This window comes from Sinocyclocheilus grahami, unplaced genomic scaffold, assembly GCF_001515645.1.
Source record: "Sinocyclocheilus grahami isolate Dianchi unplaced genomic scaffold, SAMN03320097.WGS_v1.1 scaffold542.1, whole genome shotgun sequence".
NCBI classification, from domain to species: domain Eukaryota; kingdom Metazoa; phylum Chordata; class Actinopteri; order Cypriniformes; family Cyprinidae; genus Sinocyclocheilus; species Sinocyclocheilus grahami.
Window position 1 is genome coordinate 461,926 of NW_015505721.1, and position 25,530 is coordinate 487,455.

General features: G+C 36.9%; 1 protein-coding gene across 1 annotated transcript; it reads left to right on the forward strand.

The window, feature by feature from the left end:
- The first annotated feature begins 623 nt into the window (after positions 1-623).
- On the forward strand, positions 624-24,283 carry srebf1 (sterol regulatory element binding transcription factor 1). The gene is made up of 20 exons (XM_016238541.1): positions 624-817; positions 4,570-5,067; positions 7,856-8,028; positions 8,127-8,273; positions 8,529-8,747; positions 8,934-9,048; positions 10,056-10,210; positions 10,392-10,475; positions 11,487-11,580; positions 11,665-11,849; positions 11,955-12,216; positions 13,418-13,584; positions 16,068-16,236; positions 16,364-16,472; positions 16,921-17,030; positions 17,297-17,429; positions 18,924-19,089; positions 20,609-20,791; positions 21,400-21,511; positions 22,885-24,283. The coding sequence occupies exons 1-20, from the start codon at positions 715-717 to the stop codon at positions 23,103-23,105; spliced, it is 3,405 nt and encodes a 1,134-aa protein (XP_016094027.1). The 5' UTR covers positions 624-714; the 3' UTR covers positions 23,106-24,283.
- The last annotated feature ends 1,247 nt before the right edge of the window (positions 24,284-25,530 follow it).

The window sequence follows — 25,530 nt, forward strand, 5'->3', positions numbered from 1 at the left end:
GATTTTGTAAATAAAAATGGGCTGTTTATTCGGCGCTTTACATTAAAACATATGTTGAATACTTATATTCTTTTAACTCTCAGCGTATTCATTAAACAGGTCAGTATAATCATTAACGTGTTTCGAAAACTGACAAATGCGTTTGAACATTTAGATACGATGATAAGATATGGAAAAAAAACTACGACTAAGATAATAATTACAATCCAAAACATACTCTATTTTCAGTCAAACAAACTACAGTAAAAAGTGACCTAAATTGCAGTTTCGCAGCTTTCCAACCTTACTTTACAAGACACTTGACTGGCAATCCCGAGAGCGCGCACCTCAAGTGAAAGAGCGTCTGCCGAGAGAGCGAGTTCTGATTGGTCGAGCGGCGTGTCAATCACTCGCAGCGCTCTCGCCTGTTAGCATGCTAATGTGCAAAGCAGCAAACTCTTAAGTCAACTTTGCCTTGTGCGGCAGAGTATGGAAGCGAACGCGAGCAGGTAGTTGACTAAATCAGCAGCAAAGTTGAAAACTCGAAAATTAAGCGGACGGTTCCTACGAAACGCAGCCAACAAATGTCCGGGCATATTTGCTCTCCCGACAAGTGCAAGAAGTTCCTAGTTTACATGGAATAACGCCTGTCGTGTATGTGTATGTGTATGTGTGTGTGTGTGTCGCTGGGACTTGAATACTTCTGAAGTCAGCTTGAAAGAGCATTTGAGGACAATGAATCTGTCTTTTGACGACCCGTCTCTGGAAACCTTGGACTCCAGTTTGTCTTTACACGACCCGAGTGAGATTGACACGGCTCTGCTCAATGACATCGATGGTAAGAGAGCATTTGTTTACACTCACAGTGCTGGTTGGCAGGCTGGACAAAGTGAACTGAGTGTTTGGATTTTAGGGACGGATACGTATTTACATATATAGATGGTGCTGTCAGACGTATACACGTGTTTATAATAACTAAGCTTATTATTATTATTATTATAAATCTGTAACGCACGAGTTGTCATATTCAACCACTGTGTCTTGATATAGGACGCTTGCTTTGCTCAGAATCAACGGTATCCCCTTTATACGCGCTGACACTAACCCTGGAAGGCAGTAACGTTAGGTGTGAGCAGGTCTGACCAGGTGGGCGTCATGTTAGATCTCATTAAAATGGAAATAAAGTGCATGCAAGGTGTCATTAGATCACGGACAGCGTTCATTGTCTGGCGGCAGGAGTTGCGTTGAGAGCGGCCCCGCCCCCCTCCATCTTGCATCTTGGCGAATGTGTCTTACTGTGCGTATTGGTTTACTTTTATATTCTTAGCGTTATTGTAGCTTTTTGTGTTGATGTTAGTAATGGTTCAGCCGTGAATGTACAGTGAACGTAAGCGAGGTGACCGAGAGTAACCCTGCGCTGAAGCGGATTGTGTCCGATAGTAACCTCACAGCGAGGCGCTTTCCAGGCCTCTGATTGGCTGAGCGCGATCACCTCATGCAAACACATGGCCGCCTCCATGCTTGTCCACACTGAAGAAGTCTCATGTGTTATTGGGTCACATCACATGTATGTATGCAACACACATTTTGAGCAGTTAAAATGTTTAAAAAATTTTTTTTTTTTTACCCTTTTGGGAATGAACTTTCCTTATTTGTATCTATAATAATAAAATAAATAAATAAAAATAGTAATGTTATAACTGTACATAAATATAATCAGTAAATAACAGCAATAATTAATAATGACGATAATAAGAATAATACGAATAATAATACATTTGCATATAATCTACTTAATAATAATAATAGTAATATGTTATAACTGTACATAAGTATAATCTGTAAATAACAGCAATAATTAATAATAATAATAATTATTATTATTCATATAACCTAGTAAACTGACTTAATAATAACAGTTATAATAATGTTATAACTGCACATAATCAGTAAATATACTGATTATACTGAAAAGTATCATCAGTAAATATCAGCAATAATTGTTAATAATAATAAAAATAATGTTATAACTGTACATAAATATAATCAGTAAATAACAGCAATAATTAATAATGACAATAATAAGAATAATACGAATAATAATACATTTGCATATAATCTACTTAATAATTAGGGATGCACGATATATCGGCCACCATATCGGTATCGGCCGATAAATGCTAATTTTTTCTGTTATCGGTATCGGCCTGATAAGAAAATTTGGCCGATATCTTAAAGCCGATAAATAATGCATTATTTCCTTCAGAGACACTTCAGATGCGCGCTGATCAGTAAATAACAGCAATAATTAATAATGACAATAATAAGAATAATAATACATTTGCATATAATCTACTTAATAATAATAATAATAATAGTAATATGTTATAACTGTACATAAGTATAATCTGTAAATAACAGCAATAATTAATAATTCTTCTTCTTATGCATATAACCTAGTAAACTGACTTAATAATAACAGTTATAATAATGTTATAACTGCACATAATCAGTAAATATACTGATTATACTGAAAAGTATAATCAGTAAATATCAGCAATAATTATTAATAATAATAATGATACCTAGTAGTAATAATAATAAATATGCATATAACCTAGTAACAGGACTTAATAATAATAATAATAAAAGTCAACCGGTTACTCTTCTGGAAAGTTTTTTTTTCTGATTTAAGCAATTAACGTTTATGTAATATAAGTAACATTTATTACATTATATATAATATGTGTGTGTTTTTTTTGTTATTCTTTATCTCCGATCCTAATAATATTATTGTATTATTTAATAAAAAAATAATGTGGTGATTATAATAATGCTTTGTTCCAGTAGTAGTAATAATAATAATAAAAACTATAATTAACTGTAACTGTAATGTTACTTTCAAATGGATGACTTGTGCCTTTAGGGTGTGTCTAGAGTAAATTGTCTATTCAAGTCAAGATAATTAAAACGTCATTATGCTGGCACAACCAGATGAATGTGATTATGTGATCTTGATAAATGGTCACCCAGTGTTAACATTAATTATCAAACTTTAATTTCGTCAGTGTTTTTGTAGCCTGCAGGTTTCTGAGTTTCATAATCAGTAGTTTAAACATTTGCGGTGTCATGATTTCCTCTAATGAATGTATTTTATTCATTGGGCTGAAGGTGGTTGTGAGGCGAATGATCTTGACCAGGCTGTGTCTCTGTCCTTGTGCGAGAGGATATGCAGTGAATGATGAAACTCTGCAGTCAGAGCAGCGTCTCCAGCTACAGCTGAATTAAAGCCGGGCAGCATGAGCTGAATTCGCCATGCTTTAGTGCAGATGTGGGATCAGACCCGATGTGTGTGAAAATGAACTTGTGCTCTGTGGATTTCACAGGTTTCGACACCTCAGTCCTGTTGAGATGAAAACTCAGAATAACCAGCAAACTATACAGATCCTACAAACACAAATAAAGTGGAAAATCTTTGTAGAAAATAAGATCAGCAAGATGTAGAAAGAATAGGGGAAAATATATGGATGTAAGTGCTATGTGTGTTATACTGATCATCAACTGTGTTCATATTAAATTTAAAGCATTTCTTGGATATTCAAGAAAGGATGATCATAGTTGTGGTCAAAGTATATTTCACATTAAAACGGGCTCATTTAAATAAATGTTGAAATATATGGCACCTTTATAGTATTGACAAAAGCAAAACCCCACAAAAAGATATTATGTCAAGTGCATTTTTTAAATTTATTTTTTTGCACATGTTTTTTATGACCGGAAGCTGGTGCAGGGCATATATAAGAGCCTTATTTTAATAACCACTAGCCAGTAAGCTGTAGTTTACCTCATAACCTGGCAAAACCACACTTAACAACTTGTACCATAAAAGAAAACAGTGAAGATGCTTTTAAAATGCTTGAATTCAAAATACTCCCTTTGCAAACAATTCACGGTTCGGAGAGAAAATAAAATGCATTATGTGCTTATTGTGTGCCAAGATGATCCGCTACATGCTATTGCTAGCCAGGCAGGGGATTTTAAGAACATTTTGTTGGACAAAAATGTGGGCAAGATGAGTCATCAGTATTTTTGGTCCGTTTTCCCAGAAGTGAGACTTTATTTTATTTGATACTTTTATTCAGAAAGGACTACTGATGTAAATTAATAGAAAAGGTGACTGTAAAGACATTTACACTATTTACAAAAGAATTCTATTTCAAATAAATGCTGATGTTTTGAACTTTCTATTTATCAACTAAATCTATTTTCATCAGGTGGCGTAACCCCATTTCTAAAGTACTATAAAATTCTGTTATTTTGTAGTTTTAGTCATTTAATAGGTGGCAGTTCATTGTTCGTATGTAATTGCATTGAAAGGATTGGATTCATCTGGGTGATAACGTTATCAAATTGTAATGCACCTCCCTTTTATTACAGAGCTGTCAAACACGCATCATATCCTTTTTGACAGTACATCTGATGAAGTTCATGCATTCCCTGGGAATCAAACCTATGATCGTGGTGTTGCTTTTGAACGCTTGGAGGAGCCCATTGCTCACTGTATCCATCTCTGTTTCCATGTTTTAACAGATATGCTCCAGTTTATCAACAACCAGGACATTGAGTTTGGAGGGCTGTTCGATCACGCTCCATTTCCTGCCCCCGCAGCCCCCACGCAGGACCTCTCAGTCCTGCCCCACTCCAGCCCTTCCTCTTCTACACCCACCAACACCATCTCCATCCTCAGCAGCAGCCCCCACCTGGACGCCCTGCTGGGCCCCCCCATCACCCGCAGCTCCTCCATCCCGGACAAGGTATTCCACCCTCCCACTTTCCAGCAGTCTCCTTTGGCACAGGTGACCTCCACCCTTGCAAACCCCACCACACTACAGACCACGCAGCCCAAAGCTCAGCCGGCTCCGTCTCCCAGCCTCCACCCTTCCACCCCGCTGGCCCCGAGCCAAGCTGCCCCAGCTGGGAAGAGCCCTGCCTTCGGTGCAACCCAGCAGGCCCTCTTCAGCTCACCGACACACCAACCACTGCAGCAGCAGCCCGTGGTCACTTACCCCAACCAGAACGGTTATACTGGTAAGTTTTATTATCTAAAAAATTATATTATCCATAAAGGGGCACTCACATGACCACTTTCAACTAAAGAAGGAAAACTTTTTATGCATTTTAACCATTCATTTACACTAGAGCTGTGCAATTATGTGCGCATCTCGTCAGTAAAGCTGGTTCCGTGATTGGTAGTAAATCGCCATCACCTGCTTTCAGATGGAGCGGCATTTACTACACAGAGCCGTAGTTCACTGACAATTAGGCAATATCGCGTTCATAATCGCAGATATATTGCCTAGCTTGTCAGTGGCAAGCTTATTGTTCACACTTTTTATTAGTTGTCTTTAACAACTATGTAGCAACTACTATATAACTGAAGCATTTGATACAGTGAGGGCGAAGTGACTTCAAGTAAAGTGGGTACTACATTGCCAACTACATTTAAAAAAAAATTCTAAATACTTCACATTTTATTAAATTATCACTTTAATAATAATTTATTGTCATCTTAAACAGTAAAGTGTTAATGTGACTTCCACGGTGACTGTCAGACACGTGCTTACAAATAACTAAGCATTCAATACTGAACATTGGCACCAAATAAAAAGTAAAAAAATAAAAAGTGCATTTGCCTTGAAGTATGAAAAAGCTCTTTCTCTCTGTAATTGATCATAATAATGTATTCTTGATAAACTATGTAAAATAACATTTGTTGGCCCAGCAACAGTTGTTAAATCAGCTGAGCTAAGCTTTTGTTTTAGTGTTATCATATTATCACAGTGATTTCAGTCATTTTAAATCAGTGCAGTGTTTACATATTTGATTGGAAGCATGTGTTTGACTTTATAGTAAAAAAATCAAATGTTGTCATCAATCTCACTCCTTCTGCAGACTCAACTTTTTTTAATGAAAGATTTATGTGTTCTTTTGTGTAATGATTATGCATGTTGTTCATGAGTAATGCACAGTATGAACATTGTTCATGATTACCACTATTACTAAGACTATAAAATGCATCACCTTTGATCAGTCATATGTCAGAAAAGGCCATTTGAGTTCAAGGTGCAGATGGTGAAGTCACTGTTGTCAGTCCTGGAAACCTAGTGAACTTTTACCATATATTATGTTCATGTGTAAAGCTGCCCAGCCCGCATTCTTTCTTTGTATATGCTTTTCTAATTTCCTTTCATTCTGCTTAACGTTTATGAGCCTTAGGTAATGTCACCACCAGGTCAAAGAGAGAATACAACATCACACTAGTGTAGATCAAAGTTCAGTCAGGCTGATTTGAGTTATGAATTTCTGTAGTTATAAATGACCCTTCACCACCTTACTGTTATAATTGCAGAGACAAGCTTTATCGAACATCCTGTCATAATGAACTGGAGATTTCTGTGTTAAGATAATAGTGTGATTTTAGTTTTGTGTGTGCTCAAGTTTAAAAAAAAAAAATCATACTTAACTAACTTAATCCTCTTCATCCCAAGTGAGACATAAGGCCGCTTAAAAAAAAAAAAAAAAAGAACAAAAAAAATTCATAGGATATTATTATTCTTATGTGGGCTAGAAATTGGTCTAACACTGCAAAGCATATTTATTGAAATATGAAAACTGTGGAGGCTGAGAATCAAAATTAAGGCAAACACTTAATCACATTTAAAAGTGGTTACAAGTGAACTGAAAACGTCAGAGAAAAACTGATTGCATGTGGTACTATTTCTAACATTCACTGATTAGAGCAAATGTATGGTGTTCTACTTGTTGATTTGGATATGATGTAGGGCTGCATGATTTATCACAATGATTGAAATTGCAAAATGGTTTGGTCCAGTGTAAATGTATTGTAAATTCCTGTGTTAGTAAAAATTCCTATAGGCCACTATATACAGTGGGGGAAAAAAGTATTTAGTCAACCACCAATTGTGCAAGTTCTCCCACTTAAAAAGATGAGAGAGGCCTGTAATTTTCATCATAGGTATACCTCAACTATGAGAGACAAAATGAGAAAAAAAAATCCAGAAAATCACATTGTAGGATTTTTAAAGAATTTATTTGCAAATTATGGTGGAAAATAAGTATTTGGTCAATAACAAAATTTAATCTCAATACTTTGTTATATACCCTTTGTTGGCAATGACAGAGGTCAAACGTTTTCTGTAAGTCTTCACAAGGTTTTCACACACTGTTGCTGGTATTTTGGCCCATTCCCCCCCATGCAGATCTCCTCTAGAGCAGTAATGTTTTGGGGCTGTCGCTGGGCAACACGGATTTTCAACTCCCTCCAAAGATTTTCTATGGGGTTGAGATCTGGAGACTGGCTAGGCCACTCCAGGACCTTGAAATGCTTCTTACGAAGCCACTCCTTCGTTGCCCGGGCAGTGTGTTGCCCCACTGTACCTGTTATTAATTCATAGTTCACCAAAAAAAAATCCTCAGGACATCCATGATGTAGATGAGTTTGTTTCTTTATGGGAACAGATTTGGCGAAATTTAGCTTTACTTAACCAATGGATCCTCTGCAGTGAATGGGTGCCGTCAGAATGAGAGTCCAAACAACTGATTAAAAATACCACAATATCTTCCTGATTGATAGTGTGTTCACATATCAATAGATTTCAAACAATAATAATATTTCCTCCAGGGTGGAACAAAGGGTGGTTAAGATTTCTGCCTGAATGCTATTTGTTGTTTAATTCCTTGCATCTATATAGCGCTTTTCTGGGCACTCAAAGCGCTTTACATAGAAAGGGAGAAATCATGCTTTAGTGCAACTTCTTGCCTTTCTTTCCTCTCATGATCTAATTGGTTCTTGCAGCTGTCACTCAGCAGAGCTCCCCTCAGCCAATCGCGAGTCTCTCCACCTCTCCACAGAATGTTCAGCCAATGGCCATCCAAGCCCAGGTGCAGAGCCTCTCGGCTTCGCCAATCCTGACCACCTCGTCCAGCCCTCCTACACAGACCATCTCCCCTAAGGTTCAGCAGGTTCCTGTAAGTGCTTTTATTGGCCTACTGATGCCCACATGCACAATAACTTACATTTTACAGTCTTAATTGTGTGCACTAAGCGTTCTTCATGTGTTGTGCAGGTTTTGTTGCAGCCGCAGTTCATTAAGGCAGACTCTCTCTTACTCACAACTCTGAAGCCTGATGCATGTATGGTAACAACAGTCGCGTCACCCTGCATCACAACGCTGGCTACATCCACAGCGCCAGTTCAGAATACCTCACTGCAGGTACACAAACACAGTCCCAAGACCAATAGTTAAAACTCACAGATTTGCTTCAGTTTGTTGGTTTGTTCTTGGTGTGAACTGGCCCTTCAGTCGTATTAGTAGTGCTATACATCCATGTGCAAGATATTTTATATTAAATGACAAATTGAAACCATTTTTTAAATTTATTTGAAATATTTCTCACTTTTTTTTTTCCTAATGCGTTTCTGAAGACCTCGGTTTTTATTTTGTGGATCTGTACATCTCTTGTCTCAGGCACTGATGAGTGGAGGCACCATCCTGACCACCGTTCCGCTGCTGGTGGACACAGAGAAACTGCCCATCAATCGCATCGCCATCAGCGGGAAACCAGGCGGCCAGCCGCACAAGGGCGAGAAACGCACAGCCCATAACGCCATTGAAAAACGCTACCGCTCTTCCATCAATGACAAAATCATTGAGCTCAAAGACCTGGTGGCTGGGACAGAAGCTAAGGTGAAGCCAAAACCCAATTACATAACTGGTTTCCTCGTCTTAGTGACCCTTGAAGTTCATTTGAAAACTTTAACCAAATGAGTTTCACTAGATGAGCTAACCTAGATTAGACGATTTTGTAGCTCTCATTTTTACCCGGAAGATGCCTTTAACATCATTATAAGATGAATTTTTTGTCTTCTACAGCTCAATAAGTCGGCCGTGTTGAGGAAAACCATTGACTACATTCGCTACCTTCAGCAGTCCAACCAAAAACTAAAGCAGGAGAACATGGCACTCAAAATGTCCATTCAGAAGAACAGTAAGTTCTGTTTAAATGTATATTAAATGTAATATGATTTAATATGTTGATCTATAGAGTGCTTTTTTTGATCCTCTTAAGTAGGACTTTTTATATGTAGCCTAATTCATAGTTACTTCTGTTGTCTTTGATTATATGGTTATAGTACTGAATGTACTGACAATCGTTGTCATTCTATAGAAACAGCATGCATATCATATATTTAAATTTGTAATTACACATTTGTAAAGATGAAATTGCAATTTAGTGCATTTAAAAAAATATTCATTTTAAATTAGTGCTGTCAAACAATTAATCGCGATTAATCGCATCCAAAATAAAACTTTTTGTTTACATAATATATGAGTGTGTACTCTGTATATTTATTATGCTTATATAAATACACACACATTCAAGTATATATTTAAGAAAAATATGTTAAGTTTATATATTAAATATATTTATATATGATTTAAATTATATTAATATAAATATATACATGTAAATATTTTCAAAATATATGCTGTTTGTGTGTGTATTTATATATACATAATAAATATACACAGTACACACATATTATGCAAACAAAAACTTTTATTTTGGATGCGATTAATCGTTTTGACCACTACTTTAAATGTATTATCAAATAACACATTACAATTAAATGATAATCAAGTAACTCACATGTGCTTTAGTATGCAAATCAACATTAAATGTGTACTTTAAAGCATGACAAAAGTTTATTAAAACATGATGTAAAATGTACTTTAAGTAAAACCTCTAATTTGACATTATTACAAAGCGCACTTTTAAGTGTTAAGAATTATAGTCATGAAAGTGTCTCTCTTTAAGTACACCTAAAAGACCTTTTATTCTAGTAATATATTATCTGCAAGTACATTTTTCTAAAAGTATACTTTTAAGATTTGAAAATATCAAAAGTGCATATTCAATACAATTAAGCATACTTATTTTTCACAATGGGAGCATGGTTGTCTTTGTATTGACTTGTTGCTTCTCCTCCTCAGAGTCTCTGAAGGACCTTGTGATCATGGAGGTGGATGTGAAACCAGAAATCCCCACCCCTCCAGCATCAGATGTAGGCTCGCCTCAATCCAGCGGCCCCTTCTCCCACCACGGCAGCGACTCGGAGTCGGACAGCCCGATGGAAGAAGACAACAAGGTAGCAGAAACTCCGATCTTCCAGAGCTCCTATCATGCCTTTAATGAATTGGCTTCGGTCATGAAGTAATTGGATGTGTTAGTGTGCGGTGGATAATTCGATTGCTTGAGGTCAAGAACTTGGAAGAATAACCATGTAAAATGATCTAACGCCAATTTCTGTTTTCTGTTCTCTCTATTAGCCTGTGGTTGAGAGGGCTGGAGGAATGCTGGACCGCTCTCGCATGGCTCTGTGCGCCTTCACCCTGCTCTTCCTATCCTTTAACCCGCTGGCGTCCCTGCTGTGTGGCGGCTGGAGCATTTAAATTATATTAATATAAATATATACATGTAAATATTTTCAAAATATATGCTGTTTGTGTGTGTATTTATATATACATAATAAATATACACAGTACACACATATTATGCAAACAAAAACTTTTATTTTGGATGCGATTAATCGTTTTGACCACTACTTTAAATGTATTATCAAATAACACATTACAATTAAATGATAATCAAGTAACTCACATGTGCTTTAGTATGCAAATCAACATTAAATGTGTACTTTAAAGCATGACAAAAGTTTATTAAAACATGATGTAAAATGTACTTTAAGTAAAACCTCTAATTTGACATTATTACAAAGCGCACTTTTAAGTGTTAAGAATTATAGTCATGAAAGTGTCTCTCTTTAAGTACACCTAAAAGACCTTTTATTCTAGTAATATATTATCTGCAAGTACATTTTTCTAAAAGTATACTTTTAAGATTTGAAAATATCAAAAGTGCATATTCAATACAATTAAGCATACTTATTTTTCACAATGGGAGCATGGTTGTCTTTGTATTGACTTGTTGCTTCTCCTCCTCAGAGTCTCTGAAGGACCTTGTGATCATGGAGGTGGATGTGAAACCAGAAATCCCCACCCCTCCAGCATCAGATGTAGGCTCGCCTCAATCCAGCGGCCCCTTCTCCCACCACGGCAGCGACTCGGAGTCGGACAGCCCGATGGAAGAAGACAACAAGGTAGCAGAAACTCCGATCTTCCAGAGCTCCTATCATGCCTTTAATGAATTGGCTTCGGTCATGAAGTAATTGGATGTGTTAGTGTGCGGTGGATAATTCGATTGCTTGAGGTCAAGAACTTGGAAGAATAACCATGTAAAATGATCTAACGCCAATTTCTGTTTTCTGTTCTCTCTATTAGCCTGTGGTTGAGAGGGCTGGAGGAATGCTGGACCGCTCTCGCATGGCTCTGTGCGCCTTCACCCTGCTCTTCCTATCCTTTAACCCGCTGGCGTCCCTGCTGTGTGGCGGCTGGAGCAGCTCTGGGACGACTGTCTCTGGACACACAGGAAGGAGTATGCTGGCAGTGCCGGATGCAGGTGCTAATACTCACGATATGTTCAGAGTAGCGTCCCATCCCTATCTAAATGCTAACAATGCGATCTTGTTTTGATACTCTGTAGCCGACTCTTGGGGTTGGATGGATTGGATGTTGCCCACTCTTCTGCTGTGGCTGCTGAACGGTGTTCTGGTCGCTGGAGTTTTGATCCGCCTGCTTGTGTATGGAGAACCTGTGACCAGACCTCACTCGGAATCATCTGTCCTCTTCTGGAGACACCGCAAACAGGCCGATCTGGATCTAGCCAGGGTATAAAATGCTTTCTTGCACTCATCTGTTATTGATATGGAGGTCAAAGTCCACCAGACCATCTTCTACACATCTGATATCTGTTTGTCTAATGGTTTTCTGCAGGGCGACTTTGCTCAGGCCTCTCAGAACCTCTGGACGTGCCTCAAAGCTCTTGGTCGTCCTCTGCCCACGTCTCAGCTGGACCTGACCTGTGCTGTGCTGTGGTCCGCCCTGCGTCTGTGTCTGCAGAGACTGTGGGTGGGCCGCTGGCTAGCCAGCCGTGCCGGAGCCCTCCGTTCCAACCGCCCCCTACAGGAAGATGCCCGTAAAAGCTGCCGTGATGCCGCCTTGGTCTACCACCGTCTACACCAACTCCACATGACCGGTAAGTCGCTGTAGCTTATAGAGGAATCAGGTAACCTTGTGAACTGGTAGGCCACCTTTTTCACCTTATCTCCGACATTTGCATACAAATATCACCCCCCTTTAGTTCACCATAGTAAAATGAATAATGAATATATGTATATATCCACACAAACGTATGACGGCCAACATGTTTGAAAGAAAAGTGTGTTTTTTTTAGAGCTAATCTTTGCAAATAATCATTTAACAATTATAAAACAATTATGTTGGACATAATGATTCTATATTTCCCTTTTTACAGAAGAATACGGAGACCCAGACATGATATATGGAGAGAGAAAATAAAAGATATTGTGGCTACGAATTAAGAAATTATTATCACTAGTTCTTAATTTGTTCCCTTCTTTTAGTTAAGTTATGGTCACATTGTACTACGTTGTTTCCTTGTTTTAATGTAGTTAAATTATGGCCATGATTGAACTAAAACAAGAACAAATTATTACATCTTCAGAATGAATTAGTACAACGAAGCCACTTAAAATGAGGAAACAAACTAATAAATTGTAATAAATTAGTTAATAAATCTTTTTTTTTTTTTCAGCATGTCATATGCGGAAATTTAGTTAAAAAATTGGTATTTCTCACTTTGCGCTAATAGTTTTGATTTGAATGCATCACATCCAGTCAGGTGGTTGTTTAGTTACAAATATAGTTCAAATATTTCAACGCAACCAAACAGTGTTATTTTAGTGTCATTGAGATGCTATTATCATTTTCATTTATTTAATATTTTGAAATGGTTTACATTTTTATATTTTAGTTTTAGTATTTTTAAAATATTTTTTTAGTACATCAAGTTAAACCTAATTGAAATGCGAAATGATTCCGTCAACTTGTTGACTTTTTAAAATTTTTTTATTTCTGATAACATTTATTTGAAGCGACAAAAAATTTAACATTTTAAATTTTCTTCTGGTTTTAGCTAACTATAATAACCCTGCAACTGAAGCTCAAATTGGACCCAAAAATTCTGCATATTCATATGATCGCAACTCTGTGCTGCTCCTGAATGTCTAATGGTCTGTCATTTGTTATTTGTCAGAGACCACTTTAGAACATCAAGTTCTTCTACAGGAAACCGTGACACACCTTAACCAGACATAACACATGATAGATCTTCTAGCCATTCATCGTATTTGCTCATGATGTTGATCTGTCTGCAGGCAAGCTCGGAGGAAGCCACCTCTCTGCAATCCACATGGCACTGAGTGCTCTCAACCTGGCCGAGTGTGCAGGCGACTGTCTCCCTGTTGCCACACTGGCAGAAATCTATGTGTCTGCAGCCCTACGGGTTAAAACCAGCCTTCCCCGCCTGCTTCACTTCACTACTGTTAGTACACACAAGTGCACACTCACAGCCCTGATCCAAAACCTAGCGAGCTGCTCTGCTGTCTACTGCACGCAAATATTGACTAAGATCGAACCACAAAAGCAAGTGTACATGGGCAGCAATTGACTCGGAGTTAAACCCAAAGTATATGACAATTTTTGCAAGTATGCTTTGGTATGTGCACGTGAAATAAATTTCCTAATCAGCATAGTGTGCGCTAGGGGTGGGTGATATACCGACATGATTAACCAGTAGAAATTTCTCAACTGGTAGAGACTTTGTACTAATGTCTCTATCGTGGTTACACACTCACTTGCCATTGCTGTGCTATGCGGTCACGAAAACATATCGTTTGCACGTGTTTTTTAACATTGCTGTTTAAAAACAAGGAATTTTAAGCCGAAGAATCTGCTGCAAAATCGAACTCATTTCGGCATGTACACGCACAGTCTGAGAGACTGTTTCTGAGCGCTGTCAGAGAGGTGTGCGCACATAAAGTTGGTGCTCATAGAGCGCGGGAGTATTGAACGTTATTTTTGCCGCTTTATAGGCTTAAACAGTTAAAGGGGTCATATGATGCTGCTAAAAAGAACATTATTTTTTGTATTTGGTGTAATGAAATGTGTTCATGCGGTTTAAGGTTAAAAAAAAACATTATTTTCCACATACTGTACATTATTGTTTCTCCTCTATGCCCTGCCTTTTTGAAACGCGTCGATTTTTACAAAGCTCATCGTTCTGAAAAGCGAGGTGTGCTCTGATTGGCCAGCTATCCAGTGCATTGTGATTGGCCGAATACCTCAAGCGTGTGATGGAAATGTTACGTCCCTTACCATATTGTGATACCTGCGGCAACCACATGTGACGACCCCGGGCTGGACTCCGCTTCGTCCACGGTGAAAACCGATCCGGCGATCCACAGCGCAAAGTTGAAGTATTTCCACAGCGACCAGCACGGATCAGCTCCAGGCATGACGAAGGGATCCTCTTTTGGAAGGCCAAACAAAGTAGTTTCGCTTTCACAATGAAGCACACAGCGCCTTCACGACATGGCGGCGGCGACAACAATACTACAGCGAGAATAAAAGTTACGCCTTCTTTCGTTGCGTGAACATTTGGGCGACATTATGCAAATCTTCCCACATAGTGACGTAGGTATGTGGGGGTGTGTTAGAACGAGCCGTTTTAGGTAGGTGTGGCTGACTCTTAACTTTTATAAAGAATGTCTTTGGATTTGAGACTTTAGTCTTTGCAACTTTACAGATTTTCTTTATGCACCAAGAGCTTGTAACACTCCAAAGAGAAAGGAAAAATTGAAATCACATCGTATGACCCCTTTAAATACACACACTTGTATGTCAAAATGCCCATCTTTGCAAGTGTCCTCGTCAACACAGTAATTTAGGTCTTAAGTGAAAGCAAACTGCTGAGAAAAAAAAAAAACACGTGTAAAGGTCTCTGCACACTGAGTCCGAAATTTTCGTTTTTTCGTATTCTAAATCCTAAAAATTCGTCACGCATAGAAGTCCAATGCGTATTAATTAATCTGTTGCAAAAAATTTCGCAAAACAGCACTAAATGGAGTATTCAAGCAGTGAGAATGATTTTGTTGTCTTCTCGCTTCTTAAAAAGAGAGGAAATATTGGGTCTATCCTATTCTGAGATATAGAGAGGACGGAGAGTTTATTAAAAATAATTTCTGTGAACTCCGCGTGCAAGGATCTTTACGGTGCTTTGTGCTGCGAGACGAAGTGGATGAAAAAAATCGAACCCGATCCGAAATTTTTTATGACGGACAAAAATGTCTAAGGCAGTGTGTAAACGTGATTGACATAACGTGAGGTCGTATTTATTTTTTAACGTGCAAAAATTTCAGATAAAATTTTCGGACTCCGTGTGCAATGACTTTAACAGTATATTGAATCTGGGTATCTCTTAAAGTGATAGCAGTCTAACATTCCCGCTGTCTGTCATTCATGTTAATCAAACAACAAAAGAGAGAAAATCTCTCACTGCTCTTGACTGAATCACTTTTGTAACTTTAATAAAAATAAATATATATTTAATTTACAAAGTGAAGAATATGCAGTGTTTTTTTTATTATTAAATGAATTTGACTTAAAATCAACATTTCTCTCACCTGGTCTTTATTTTTTTTACTGAGCTTGTCATAGTGCATTCTAGGATTAGATTTGGTGCCAAGGAAACATGCAGTGCTGCCTTAGACTTTGGCCAAAATGTGATATCTTAGAAGTGGACTTTTACATTTGTCAGTTTTGGCGACAATAGTGTGCTTGTGACACCTAAAATGCTGCCTTGGTAGGGAGCTCAGTAGGTTTTAGAACGGCATCAGACTCTCTCTTTTCATCCAGTACAGTTATTTGAATAGCACTTACTTTCATATTTGTTTGATAGTGTATCCATATTCCGATGTGGGCTGCATATGGTAAGTGGAGATATGACTTAATTTTTCTGTCCTGCAGCGAGTGTTCTTGAGCAGCGCTCGGCAGGCCTGTCTGTCGCCCAGTGGCAGCGTCCCTCCTGCCATGCAGTGGTTGTGTCACCCGCTGGGTCATCGTTTCTTTGTGGATGAGGACTGGTCCATTCGCAGCACCCCTAAAGAGAGCATCTACAGCCAGGCGGGAAACTCAGGTCAGCGCCATACAGACAAAATCAGGCTGAAGGGATCAGTTTTTGTGTTGTATCCTGTGTTTATTAATGTGCCCCTGATAACAGTTCCCCCGGGCTCACCCTTGTGTGTTTTTGCACTTGTCTGTAGTTGACCCGCTGGCTCAGGTGACCCAGGCGTTCCGTGAGCATCTGTTGGAAAAAGCCCTGTACTGCGTGGCACAGCCGCGAGGCGACAAGAACCTCACTGATGGAGATGGGTGGGTGATCATTCTCAATGCTAGTTTACACACAATCTCATCTAGGCTACTGTAGGGAATAGAGCTGCACTGGCTCCTACACCTGGTAGTAAAGAGTTATGCACCTTTTCTACAAGTTTTCTACACCTTTTATAATATTTTGATATCTGATTTCACTTGAAGGAATAAATTACATTTAGTAAACTAAAGTTTTAGTTTTATAAAACTAAAGAAAAAATATACATTTCAAATCAAATGTACACTTAATATGTAAATTCGTAGCTTTTCTAGTGGTGTTAGCTAGTATGCTTCCATCAGTGCTACAGATAGCGTTTAGGCAAATCTTGACCAGTTTTAACAAATTGTGACACTTTATTTAACATTCAGTGCCCCGTTTACTTTAGTTTTGAATCAGTCTTATAATTGTATAATTGGGGAGCTAATTTGTGCTGTGTGTGTTTTTTGACAGTGAATACTCGGACTCTCTGGAATACCTGCAGTTGCTCACCAGCGCCTCAGATGCAGCAGGAGCCACGACACAGTCCTTCGCCATCGGATCAAACATGGCCACAGTTACAGGTCAGCACTCAATTAACTTCTGCCCTGACCGCGAGTGTTGTTTTGAGGACTCCTGGATCATCTTAGTGATATCAGAGAATAACAAGATACTGCTGGGCTCTCTATGTACAGCTCAGATAAGTTTGTGTTGTTGCTTTCTGTTCAGCTCCGCACGTTTCACATCACACTGTGTTCATCTCGGCGTGTTTTCATTCAAGCAGCTGTTAGTCGGTGGAATGAAGGACAGTTTGTGAGTGTGTGATCACCATTGTGTCCTTGACCTCCAGGATGTGACCCTCACTCGAAATGGTGGTCGTCGGTTGTCGTGGTGATCATTAATTGGCTCCAGGGAGATGACGTGGCGGCAGAGAGATTGTACCCAGCGGTGGAGCACTTGCCACGCAGCCTTCAGACCGCTGAGTGAGTGACATGTGACAGTCAAAAATAGTTTTTTTTTATTTTTTTAAATTATTATTATTATTATTAAGCATCTAATTGGTTGAAAGGTTCGTCAAGCTCACACAGGTTTCCTGGTAGTAGTTCATCATGTTGTCTGGACACCTTTGACAACCACAAAGCAGTGCTATTTTAGTATTATACATTTATGGTTTAATATTTACGTTTACAAAGTTAAAAACAATTAGCTTTTTTTGTTTGTTTGTTTTTTGAAATTGCATGCATTCAATGCTTTAAATGACCAAAAATGTAGAGACATTTATAATGTTGCATAAGTTTCTAATTCAAATAAATGCTGTTCTTGTGAACTTTCTATTCATCAAAGAATCTTGGGGGAAAAAAAAGTATCCGTTTCTGGTTTACTGGTTTGAACATTGATTATAAGAAATATTATCCTAGTGTAATTTACATGTTATTCTTTTTTTTTTTTTTTTGTCTGGACACCTTTGACAACCACAAAGCAGTGCTATTTTAGTATTATACATTTATGGTTTAATATTTACGTTTACAAAGTTAAAAACAATTAGCTTTTTTTGTTTGTTTGTTTTTTGAAATTGCATGCATTCAATGCTTTAAATGACCAAAAATGTAGAGACATTTATAATGTTGCATAAGTTTCTAATTCAAATAAATGCTGTTCTTGTGAACTTTCTATTCATCAAAGAATCTTGGGGGAAAAAAAAGTATCCGTTTCTGGTTTACTGGTTTGAACATTGATTATAAGAAATATTATCCTAGTGTAATTTACATGTTATTCTTTTTTTTTTTTTTTTTTAAATGAGCTTTTATCTTTATATTTGTTTCATTTTTTTATTTTGTTTTTTTTATTTAGCTATGATTAATTCATTTTAATTTATAATTTTTTTTCTATTTATCTATAATTTATTTTTGATTTAGTTTTAACTAAGTAGTTTATGTTGAAGTACTAAAATTATTATTTTCTGTTAGTATGCCATTTTATCATTTGCATTAAATTTTTGTTTTTAGTTTATGTAATATTTGCATTTTATTGCTGCTTTATTTCAAATAACGAAAACAAATTTTAATAGTTATAATTTTTTAATTTTAGTTACCAATAACAACACAGATGTCACAAGGTGTGTGTGTGTGTGTGTGTGTGTGTGTGTGTGTGTGTGTGTGTGTGTGTGTGTGTATGTATGTATGTATATATATATATAATTATTATTATTATTATGGTGGTCTCTCCAGGAAAAGCTGTGTTGAATTCATCCCCTAATGCCACTCTCAGACTATATTTACTTTTAAAAATATTATTAGCACAAGTAAACAAAGATCAAATTGGTTGTGAAGAGACTGCAGAGTTATCAGTTGCTCTTATCAGAGTGGCTTCTCCTGGCGAATCACTCTTTGTTGATACAGCCGCATTGGGGTTTTTTTGTGTGTGGGCTTATTGCTTTTAGCTCTGTCTGTGCTAAGCGCATCCTGTTTGTGTTGCAGGAGTCCGCTGCCCAAAGCCTGTCTTAACACTTTCAAAGCGGTGCGCTCCCTGCTGGCCAAACCAGAGAACTTCCAGCTCAGCCTCAGCTACTGCGAGAAAGCCAGCGGCCTGTTCAGACACAGCCTCAACCTCGGCCCACACTGCAGCACCAATACGCTAGACAAGGTAGATGCGCACATGTAGAGTCACTGTGTCATGTGGAGCTGTTAGTTTACGCTGTGTGTCTTTTCTTGGACAGGGCTGTAGTGCATTGTAGTTGCATTGCATGTGTCTCAACTGTGCAATGTTCCTGCAGTGCAATACAGAGCTGGACCGCAGTGACTCCTGAACACACTGTTGCTGCTGTTGTTGTTTTTTAATTATTTTGAATTAACCGGTCCCAGGGTGATGCATGAAGTCAGTTCTCCTCAAGTTCACACAGATGTGATGGTAGTTGTTTGTGTCATTTTTGGACATGTACAACCATGTTTGACAACCACAAAACAGTGCTATCTTTATTATTGATATATTATTGTAGTATTTATTAATATTTTGAGTTAGCTTTCATTTTTATATGTAGATATTAATAAACATTTTAGTTGTAGAAATTTTATGTGCTTTTATTTTTTTTAAAATTTATATTAAACATTCATTTATTTCAGTTTTATTTTTATAATTAACCGGTCCCAGGGTGATGCATGAAGTCAGTTCTCCTCAAGTTCACACAGATGTGATGGTAGTTGTTCGTGTCATTTTTGGACATGTACAACCATGTTTGACAACCACAAAACAGTGCTATCTTTATTATTGATATATTATTGTAGTATTTATTAATATTTTGAGTTAGCTTTCATTTTTATATGTAGATATTAATAAACATTTTAGTTGTAGAAATTTTATGTGCTTTTATTTTTTTTAAAATTTATATTAAACATTCATTTATTTCAGTTTTATTTTTAATCATTTTAGTACTTAAACATATTTCAGTTGTTCTGCCATTTCTCGTTTTCATTTAAGTGTTTCATTTTACGTTATTCATTCTATTTTATGTTTGCTTTATTTCAGTTAACGAAATCGATTTTTCATAGTTTTAGTTAACAATAACAACACTGGCACAAAGTGTAAACAGTATCTTTTGTTTTCTCACAGTGTTTTGGTTGAAAAGTGTGCGCTGTCTTTCTTTAAAATAAACACAGTTTGTTTTTAATATTTTAATAATAATTAGATTATAAGGTAGTAAAACCATAATGTATAAAATATTTTTTTTATTTATACATTTGTTCTATTATTATTATCAAAATAGTTTATTATTATTATTAAATATATTTAAATGTAAGCTAATGTATATTGTTCCTTTTTTAGTAAAATTGTATTAATTAAACGTTGTTCAAAAGGCATTTAGTCCCATTTCAAGTAAAGAAAATTAAATTCGAATGAATTTATTTTATTTATTTTTTATTTTATATCAATTTATGTACAAATATGTGAAATGTGTATTAAACATTGGGGAGGGGGTGTTTGGCAGTGCCTAATTTTAATGATATTAAACCGATGTCAACACATCATTTGTATAACAACACATTAAACTGTTCCTTATTTAAGCATGTTGTTTTTTTGCTGTGTCACACACTCACACAGATGGTAAAACATCTCAAGGCTTGTGTTTTGAGATTGTCTGATTTGTTTGCGTCTGTCTGTGCTGTAGCTGGTGCAGTTGCTGCTGTGTGATCTGTTGTTGGTGACGCGCACTAATGTGTGGCGGGAGCAGCAGGTGGCGTCTCAGCAGAGCTCTCCGACGGCAGCCTCGCCTGCAGAGCTGCAGGGCTTCCAGCAGGACCTCAGCTCGCTCCGCAAACTCACCCAGAGCTTCAGACCGGCCATGCGCAGGGTGAGAGGCCAGAGTCCACACTAAAAGCACGACGTGCTCATATTTATGTCTCGGGTTCATTGACCTAAGAAATTATCTATTTGAGCAAACTGTTGCATACAGCTTGACCTGGGTCAGGCAGTGTGATCAAAATCTTATATAACCGTCAAACAGTGTATATACCCATAATGCCACCCACTCTCTGTCTCAGACTCACAGACATTTTTTAAAATTAATTAATATATATATATTTTTTAATTATTTCGTTATACATCAAAGAAAACCAATGTAAATGTATTTAATAAATATAAATACATTTATTTATTTATCAGCTTTTTATATTTCTATTTTACTTTTTATGTTTTTATTGTCCGTTGTTTGTGGTTTATTTTTTTGAGCTGCATTTGTGAGACAAAGTGTGTAAATAACACTACATTCAAATTTGACAGGTGTTCCTATTTAACGCGGATTACAAAAAAGGTTGCACGCTGATCTTGTTTTATAAGGAAGTTTGAATCTGTTTGACATCAAAAGCTTGGTTTAACAGACGTTCTGCAGGCAGGATTATTTGGTGTGGGTTCATGTGTTTGCCTGTATAACTCAATCGTTTTGTTTTTGTGTCTCTGCAGTTGTTTCTGCATGAAGCCACAGCCCGGCTGATGGCGGGAGCCAGTCCAACACGCGCACACCAGCTCTTGGACCGCAGTCTGCGCCGCCGCGCTACGCCTGGAGGCAGAACAGGTGAACATGCAGAGCATTTCCAAGCATTTTTGCTTTTTAAAATGTCTTTATTTGAATAGAATTGATTATTACACCTGAGAATTTTGAGCAACAGTGTTTAAATGTTGCATTCGGGTCCAATTTTTCAGTCATGAAATGTGTAATTTTTATTTATCATATCACTACAGTTGAAAAGTTTGGGGTCAGTAAGATTTAAAAAAAAAAATTTTTTTTGAAAGAAATTAATACTTTTCTTCAGAACGGATGCATAAATTTGATCAGAAGTGACGGGAAAGACATTAATATTGTTACAAATAGATTTCTATTTCAAATAAATGCTGCTCTTTTGAATTTTCTATTTATTAAAGAAACCTGGAAAAATTATATCACGTTTTCCACAAAAAATGTAAAGTTGCACAACTGTTTTCAACATTTGATGATTATTTTTCTTGAGCAGCAAATCAGCATATTAGAATGATTTCTGAAGGATTATGTGACACTGAAGACTGGAGTAATGATGCTGAAGCTTTGCTTCGCAGGAATAAAGTACATTTGAAAATATTTTCAAATAGAAATCAGTTATTTTCAATTGTAATATTTCATAATTATATTTTTACTGTATTTTGTTTTAAATAAATACAGCCTTGGTGAGACTTCTGTTAAAAACATAAAAATATTAGTGCTGTCAAACGATTAATCGTGATTAATCGCATCCAAAATAAAAGTTTTTGTTTGCATAATATATGTGCGTGTGTACTCTGTATATTTATTATGTACATCTAAATACACACACATGCATGTATATATTTAAGAAATATATGTTATATTTGTATATTAAATGTATTTATATATAATATAAATTATATACATGTAAATATTTTCAAAATATATATTGTATGAGTGTGTATCTATATATACATAATAAATATACGCAGCACACACACATATATTATGTAAACGAAAACTTTTATTTTGGATGCGATTAATCGTTTGACAGCACTAAAAAATACTGACCTTTAATTTTTATATTATATTAATAATACCAATCATGGGGTTATTTATTTATTTTGTTTATTGTTTAAGAAATATGTTTTACCATATTGCTGAATAAAAACATAATTATACATATATATATATATGGTATTTTCCAATGAGGAAAAAAATGGTGTTTAAAAAAAACAAAACAAAAAAGTGCAGGTCACAACATTACTAGTTGACAATTTGATTTGAGTTACATTATCATTCTGTCATTATTCCAAATGATTTTCATTCATGTAATTGTGTTGCAGTTCCTAATGAAGTTATCAGCCAATAGGCGAGTAGTTGTTGTTAGTTTGCACCCTACTTACATTTACTGTATATGTGTGTGTGTGTGTGTGTGTGTGATTGCACAGAGGAGTGTGAGATGCATCCAGGCCAGCGAGAGCAGGCAGAGGCTGTGATGCTGGCGTGCCGCTACCTGCCCCCTTCCTTCCTGTCAGCTCCGGGCCAGAGGGTGGGCATGCTGGTGGATGCCGCCCGGACGCTGGAGAAACTAGGCGACAAACGCACCCTCCACGACTGCCAACAGATGATCATCAAACTAGGCAGCGGAACGACCGTCACGTCCACCTAGCCGACCACACACCAACACACACACTTAAGAGCACTTTTACAAACACACCCCAAGATCTCTCAATCGAGAATCAACACGCTCTTTATTTCAGGCCTCAGACAATATCATCCAACAACGCCAAGACCGTTTCGACTCTCCCCAACAATTCATAACAGCGTATTCAAAACCAATGCCGAGATGCAGAGGCAATAACAGACACAAACACAGTGTTTTCTCAACCTTTTTGATATTTATCTGCCCTAAAAAAATAGTTTTTTACATTTTTTTTCTTCTGTGAAATGGCTTTGTGAAACGAAGATGGTGATTTGGTGAACTGGACGCTGGTCCGTGGTTGAGATGGACACGTATTGTAGAGCTTTGCTTTACTATTAGCACCTTTTGAGAGAAATGAACATTGCGATGCCAACCGTGAGTTGAATCAAGTAGTTCCTACTTACAGCATGTTATCGTCTGGGATGAATTCTACATATTGATTTAATTAAGGCTTTATAAAAGTTTTTTCTTTGTATATATATATATTTTTTAAATAAGTGTATTTATGATTTGTCTGACGCTGTAGGTGAGCAGTATTTAAAGAGGGGCTGGTGGTACATTTTGTCGTGCTGCTGCAGCAGTTGAACCATATGAAGAAGTCAGCAGAACAAAAAACGGTTTCTACCAACAGTCACAGTGTGATATTGTTCACTGGATTTGTGTCCATTTGCACTATTTAGTGAGTGGGCTGCTCGGTCACCTACAGACAAAAAGAAGCCCACTGAATTGAATCCACTGTTTAGTTTGTATTTTCAAACCAGTCTTCCATTGGAGTTAGTAAATCCAAATGATTTCATCTGCGTCGAATGTTATTAAAGTATTGACTCTAAAGCAAAGACATCAGCGTTAACATCTTTATCCAAAGATAAGATTTGATAGCGGTATGAGGATCTGCCTGCAGCTATTTATATTTCATCTCTAGTCACCGTTATGTACGGACTCTGATTACTAGACACGTTTTCTATTCGCAGTAACCGTGAGATTTGCCATTGACATTCATTACTTGTACGCTAACTTTTCTGTAGTGCTTGTGATCGAGTCTCAAAGACGAAATGTTTAAACTGGCAGGCGCGCACATAGCATATCCTGTTGTCTTCTGTTTGATTTATTCTTAAGAATGTAAATAAAATTCTTTTGTAATGAAATCTTTCGTTGTGTTGTCTGCGGTTTTATTCATCCTGATTTGTTTTTTTTTGCACAACTTGTGTGCTTTTCCTGGTCGAGTCGGAGTGAACTACTGCGCTAATAGAGTCTATTGAACACACAACGAGACCAACGGTTAAGTAAGGATATTCATTAGATAGTGTTAATTTGTTTCTTACCATACATTATCGTATACCCACAGAACACTTGGAATATATGACACTTGTCACATGTGTGATACTTTTGAGTCATTTTTAAAAGCTTGCTGTTGATCTCAATGCACTGCCATTATCTGGACAAGCATGCATGGGACATTTTAAAAATCTATTTTTTTTTCTTGGTCTGATAAAGAAAACAAGGCATATGGCAATAGAACAACACAAGGGTGAGTAAATGATCACATCATTTTCATTTTTGGCTGAACTAACCCTTTAAAATATATTCAAACAGAAAAGTTATTTGAATTGTTCTAAAATTTCACAACGTATGTTTTTGATCAAATAAATGAAGTTTTGATGAACATGACATGACACAACAAATGTTTGTTTTTGGTTCCCCGTTCGGTAAAATTTTTTTGTTTGTTTTTTTGGGAACCAAAATCTAACATTCTATTTCCGTTAAGAAAACTTTCCTGGAACGTTAGATTAATGTTAGAAATAACGTTCTACAAACCAAAAATGAACGCTCTATTTCCTTTAAGAAAACTTTCCTGGCTAACCCAAAACAAACCATAAAAAATATCGTTCTGGGAACCAAAAACTAAAGTTCTGGGAATGTTTTAGGAACCAGAAATTGTAAGCTAGGAGGCCCCAAACTTTTGAACGTTAATACAGTTAGATCTAAATTCAAACATCCCAACTAAAATTCCACTAATACCTAGGGCTGGGTAAAAAATATTGATATCTCGATATTAATCGATTCTCATTTTTATGGCACGATATCGATTCTTAAATCCCAAGAATCGATTAGTCTAGTCTGTTTTCAGTTAATGGATGGAAAATTTAAGGGCACTTCCCATCCAATAAGACGCAATAAGCGTTGTGCTTTGGTGCTTTTAAAATGAAACAAAGTTTCAAATTCTGTCCATTGTATTGCAGTATTTAAACAATAAATGTCATTTTGGCGCTGTTTAACCCTCATCCATCCCTCCCGAACCTATAACAAAAGTGTCCCTCGCCAGTCAAAATGACCCGAAGGCCAAAAATGACACTAATTTTATTTTTGGTCCAGAAAGCTTATATTGGAAAAT

Coding starts and splice junctions, on each gene's coding strand:
- srebf1 (XM_016238541.1), top strand. CDS start 715: ATGAATCTGTCTTTTGACGACCCGTCTCTGGAAACCTTGGACTCCAGT. Junction 10,476..11,486: donor TGCTCTTCCTATCCTTTAAC/CCGCTGGCGTCC, acceptor CTATCCTTTAAC/CCGCTGGCGTCCCTGCTGTG. Junction 19,090..20,608: donor GCACCAATACGCTAGACAAG/GTAGATGCGCAC, acceptor TCTGTGCTGTAG/CTGGTGCAGTTGCTGCTGTG.